At 35.5% G+C, this 6,000-nt stretch overlaps 1 protein-coding gene across 1 annotated transcript in view; it reads right to left on the bottom strand.

The window, feature by feature from the left end:
* Positions 1–323: 323 nt before the first annotated feature.
* Positions 324–6,000, bottom strand: part of LOC131145630 (uncharacterized) — a 31,427-nt gene continuing 25,750 nt past the window's right edge. The window contains exon 5 of the mRNA XM_058094816.1: positions 324–754. Coding sequence (XP_057950799.1) covers positions 521–754 — 234 coding nt within the window. The 3' untranslated portion in view covers positions 324–520. The remainder of the gene's footprint in view (positions 755–6,000) is intronic.

Below are 6,000 nucleotides of genomic sequence, written 5' to 3'. Positions count from 1 at the left end.
GAAGGACCTCCGGTGGCTATGTAACAATACGAGGAATACTAAGACGTTCTTACATGGCAGCTATTTATATTTGCGGTCGAATGTTGAAATCCTAAGACATTCACGGAGTGTATATTGGAGATTTTCACGAGGATTCCAACACACGGCCAAACCATATAAAATTGCTGTACTATTCTCTCTTTTCTGTTTCGTTTGTTCCTCTTTGTAGTGTGCATAATCCTACAAGTTGTAGGAGAAATGAAAATAAAAAAATTTGGACTAGGGGCAATTCTTGAATAGATGAACAATGGAATGGGGAAATCAAAAGCCATTACAATAGACAATAAGCCAAAAAAAGAACTTGTTCATTGCTGCACCAAAATGTGGGACTCTTTAAGGGCATTTAACTTCTCGTCATATAAACCAGCTGCCTCAAAATGAACATGAACCGAGGAAAGTAATCAATCTAAAACAATTTAGCTGAGTATAATTTACACGTATGGCAACCAGTTTTTCAAGTGTGAGGCTAATGGCGACATACTTAACGGTCTTGATCTTGATCTTGATCATCTGACTGAAGGTTGATAATTTGTGACACCACAAGCTTCGAAAGCTCACTGATTGCAGCTTGAACCTGATTACCATCTGGATCCCCGTGCCTGGACCATCCTGGTGCTTGGGATGTTAATGGGGTGTATTCAGTCGCAGCTACCCTAGTCTTCCTTGATGTGGAGAGCACTTTCTCCAGATCTGACTGAGACAATGGCCTTGGTGCCTGAAAACCAAAAATAGACAAATTTTAATCAAAATAAAACGCTATCTCTGATAACATCATATGGGCTTATTTCATGGAAGATGGTATTTTTATTAACCATGGGAATAACCTTCTTGCATTTATAAACCCACTCTGGCTAAGTGCCATGAAATGCTTCATTTGAAGAAGCAAAAATGGTTGCTATTAGTCTTGTTAGACAAAAGGTGCCTAATCTGAGCCAACCAAGCAAAAGGTGCTTACATAGTTTTAGTAACTACAATGAGACAGTAGCTTCCAAAATGGGTTTGCTCAATTTTAATGGAGGATGCTGCATGCATCATTAAGATCAACATGGTTACCTATGGGTGCTTTTGGTATCATTACCGTTGCCGGTTTTCTGTTTGCATCTTTTCTAGATGCAAAATGCAGGATAAAAACGTGTTTGGTTTGAGTTTTTTTTAAGCCCCCAGGAGAAACGGTTTTCATGGTTTCCGTAAAAATGAAAAACCACAAAAAGTGGTTTCAACTTGGTTTTGCAACGGGAAAAAGGCGGCAATGTGCTGAAGGGTCCGGGTTCGAACCCCAGCTCATGTGCATTCTGCCTTATTTTTGTTGCCCCCATTTTTTTCCCGCTATTCCTAAGGTTTCATCTCCAGCTGCACAGCTCCTCCCTTTCTCTCTTCTTTGTTAATTTCTCATTCACCATCTCCAGCTGCACAGCTATGCCTCCCTTCTTCATTTGCCTCTCATTAGCCATTTCCAGCCGCACAGCTCTTCCTCCCTTCTGTGTTAGCCTCACATTCGCCATCTCCAGCCGCAGGGCTCGTCCTCCCTTCTTCGTCCACCTCTCCTTCACATCTCTCTGTGCTCATCAGCTGCTGGAGCTTCTGCGAAGTCCTTCACACAGCGCTTCCTCTCCCTGGAATCCCTTCTTCATTCGCCACTCTATCCAGTCATCTTCAGCTCCTTGCTGCACAGCGATTGGAAGCCAATCCATCCACCATTGCAGCCACGATCTTCAATCTCCGGTATTTTCCTTGCCTATTCTATTGCAAACCTTGGAATAAAATTTATCAATTTCATTTTTTGGGGTGGGGTAGGGACAAATCATGTATTGTGCATCTTAAAAGGTTTTCACATTTCATTGTTTTTTTCTTCTTACTCTCCTAGAAAATTTGTCTTCTCATTTTCTTTAAAAAGCTTGTCTGATATGTTAAGTTGGATAGCAATGCAATCAATATAAAGCTTTGACATGGTCCTCTGCTTTACCCACACGAGAGCTTCAATTTATTCCCAAACAGCAGCAAAATCAGGTACAACATAAAACATGCATTTAATTTTTTTTTTTTGAAAAAAAAAAAAATGTTTGCTAGATTACTGCAGCATGCATTTGTCAGAATCTAAATATCCCTGTACAGAGATATAATGTAATTCTAGAAGCAAGCCATTCTCTTTTTATTACTATTGTTACTTAATTGTTTGACCAGAGTTGTTAAAGCCTCGGTACAACAATTCCATATTTTGATCTGGCAATTTGCCAGTCTATCCAACAAAACAGACGTAGCGTCTCCATGTGTGCATATAATAGGTATAATCTAGAAGAAGTCAAATTAATTTGGATTTAATGGTGCTGGTCCTGGAACTGTGGTATATAAAAGAAAAAAGGGCTTGGAACGAAGCAGCTTCTAAAGGGTTTAAGCTTAGCACAACATCACACACAGAGTGCTCTCAAAATGGAGACATAAAAGAGTTCTTTTCTTCTTCTAAACAGCATTAGCAGAGAAGATTACTGGAGATTTGTAAAAGAAACCCACTAGTTGACTGTTAATAAGTAAACAAAAAAAATGACAGCTATAACATCAATGCATCACAATTAGTATAAATTTTTTAACTTTTAATACACGAAGGAGTTCTGTTTCGAAAGTATTGAATTCTACAAAAAGGTCCTTTCACACTATGTTAGTATATAAATTAAATAACATTTAATATTCTTTAAATCAAAAGCATGATTACTGCAAATGCAATACAAAGAGTTAATATTGTTCCTATGAAAAAAATTAAATTACATATACAAAATTAAACTTCATCTTATCTATACAAAATATATATTCTTTTAGAAACTTTTTTTTTTTTAATCAAAATACCCTATACATGTCTAATACATAATAAACTGTTATGTCTACACATTTTCCCCAAGTTTAACCAAAATTTTCATCAGGCAACAGTAGCATACCAACAAGAACAGTGCACTCATGGAATCAATATTAAAAATAAACAAGTCAATTGGATAATAGAATTAATGCTTTTAAGAACTATCATATCTTTATATACCTCCTTCTGATGATGTAAAGGATGGATCTATATTTTCTAGTAAGACAAGGGTTCCTTTAATCTGGGCATTCTGCATCCTTTCATCCAAGGGCTGCAAAGCGCACACTCTTTTTTGTTGCATTAAGTGCCCATTGTGCTGATGTGTGTGCCTGATTCTCCTACAATATTAATCTTGGATTTTTTCTAGTTACGAAGATGGAAACGGTTGAGATTCAGAATGATATGAATGACTGTGTGGAGTTTGAAGAGAAGGATGTGTGGCCTGAAGCAATTGAACGATATCTATTTGACTTAATGATTGAGAAGGTGAAGAAAGGAAATCGAACCACTACAGCCTTTTAAAAATCAGGTTGGAAAGCAATAAAGAAAGGACTTAAGGACAAATTTTTCAAGGATTATAATGATAATCAGCTAAAGACAAGTACAATCAGTTGAGGGGAAGGCAAAGGCATTTCAAGGCCTTAATCTCCGAGACTGGAATTGATTATAACTCGTTAACAGGCCAAGTAAATGCAGATGATAAATGTTGCAAAGGTTGGCGTAAGGTAACATCTAATATCCTAATATCCTACATACATTGTTGAGAAAATAGGGCTGTCATTTCTTTTATTTTTTAAAAATGATGGGTTTTAACTAGTACAGTAGTATATTTAATTCTTATAGGTACATAGATTGGGAAAAAGTTTGGAAGGAATTGCCTAGAATATGAAAACCTGCGCTTCATTTTTGGAGACACTACAGCTACCAGTGCTAATGCACATCCCTCTACTATGTCTCCATCAGAGAGTGAAGACGAAGGTCATGGTGGCATTAATGTAGACAATGAAGAAGACCGACCTGCCATCCCCACTGAACATGGACCTACTATTTTATCCAAGGAGAAGTCTTCTAATCCTAGGCAAAAAAGGGCAAAAAACATGAGTTCTGTAATAAAGAAGGTTTTCACTATTTTTGGTGAACAATCAATCTGGAAGAATGATATATTTGAACAGAAGTTCGATGTGCATTGCATGACTCCTCTTCGTATAAGGAGATCTTTCTAGACATGCCTGATGAGAGGAAGAGGGATTGGTTAATCACTCTTTAGTTTATTAATTATGTTATGTTTTTGTCACTTGACGATTTCAGTTTGTTGATTGTTATATTTTACCTCTTTTAAACTACTTGACGTTTTAATATGATTGTGTAATAATTATGGATGATGTTTGTTTTAAGTTATGCTAAAGACATTACTCGTATGACTATGAATTGCATTTTCTATGTTACACTAGGTAATAATTGTGGATGTATATTACTTGTGGATGATGCCACTTTGGTTATGCCAAATTATCGTTTGATTCATGTTATGTTGTAGTATGGAAAATCTGTCAGATTTTGAAACTAATTCAAATGAGGAGACATTTAGGAATGTTGTGATTATGTTGACTTTGTTGGAGGATGAATCTTTGCATTCGAATAAACTACCATGTAGAACATCTATTCTACCAGGACATGATTGGGTTCTTGAACTCCTAAATGGTAATCCTACAAGGATTTATGAATCATTTTGCATCGATAAATATACTTTCTTCAACTTGTGTGAAGAATTGAAGCAATGGGGAAACTTGAAGACCACAAAAAATGTGACAGTTGAAAGGGCAAGTAGCAATTTTTCTTATGACTATTTGTCATGCTGATACTGTTCGTGATAATGCTGAGCGATTTCAACATTCTACATGGACCATATCCAAGTATTTTCACAAAGTTGTGTATGCAATGTATTGACTTGCAAAAAGAATTATCAAACCTCCATCATTTGACAATGTTCCTAAAAAAATACGTCATAATTCCAAATATTTTCCATATTTTGAGGTATAACAATTGAGTGATATTTTTCATTAATGTTCTTAGATGAAGTATGTATTTATGTTTTAAGTATATTTTTATTATGTATAGAATTGTATTGGAGCTATAGATGGGACACATGTTGCTGCTTGCGTTCCCAGTGACGAACAAATTCCATATCGAGGGAAAAAAATTGAGGCAACATAGAATGTGATGAGTGCATGTTCATTTGACATGTTTTTCACATTTGTAATGGCTGGATGGGAGGGAACTACAAATGACTCAAGAATTTTCTCAGAAACTCTATCAAGACCTAAGAATTACTTTTCAATGCCTCCTCAAGGTAATAATTTAAAACGTGTAGTACATTGTTGTTTTATATTTATAAATTCTTATATATTTTTTTTAAAATGGAAAACATTATCTTGTAGACTCTGAATATACAAATATGACTGGGTTTCTTTCACCGTAACAAGGAGAGAGATATCATTTAAGAGATTATAGAGGTAGGGAAAGACCACAAGGTCCAACAAAGTTATTTAACTACAGGCATTCTTCTCTGCGAAATGTCACAGAACAATGTTTTGGAGTTTTAAAAGTTAGATTTCCAATACTTTAAAAAATGCCTACATATAGCATTAGAAAACAAAAGTGTACTGTAATTGCATGTTGTGTTGTAGACAATTTTATTAGAATGAATGCTCTCAAGATGACTTATTTGAGGAATTTGGAGAAGATATGGTTATTGGAGAAGGAACGAACGCAAATGCCCCTCGGCTTGAATATGATACTAATCCATCACAGCTACGCATCATCGCTCGTAAACGTGACAAAATTGCTCGGAAGATGTGGGATGATTTAAGTAATGAACATCATGATTTTGAACGATTGGTGTAACTTTGTTGTAATAGAAAACTACGTGATTTCCACTTTTTGTTATTGATTGGTTATTCCAATTTGTAAGAATTAATAGACTTACAGTAGTTTTTTGTTATCTTTCAATGAATTAATAGTAATTGCCATCTTTGTTTGATATTTTTATCATCTTTAATTTTTTTTACATTTATTACTTTATGGTAACATCCAGTTCAATCATTTTTCACCCCTCTCCT

This window comes from Malania oleifera, chromosome 13 (genome assembly GCF_029873635.1).
Source record: "Malania oleifera isolate guangnan ecotype guangnan chromosome 13, ASM2987363v1, whole genome shotgun sequence".
Lineage (NCBI taxonomy): Eukaryota > Viridiplantae > Streptophyta > Magnoliopsida > Santalales > Ximeniaceae > Malania > Malania oleifera.
Note: the sequence above shows the minus strand (reverse complement) of the source record. Positions and strands in the feature narration are given on the sequence as shown.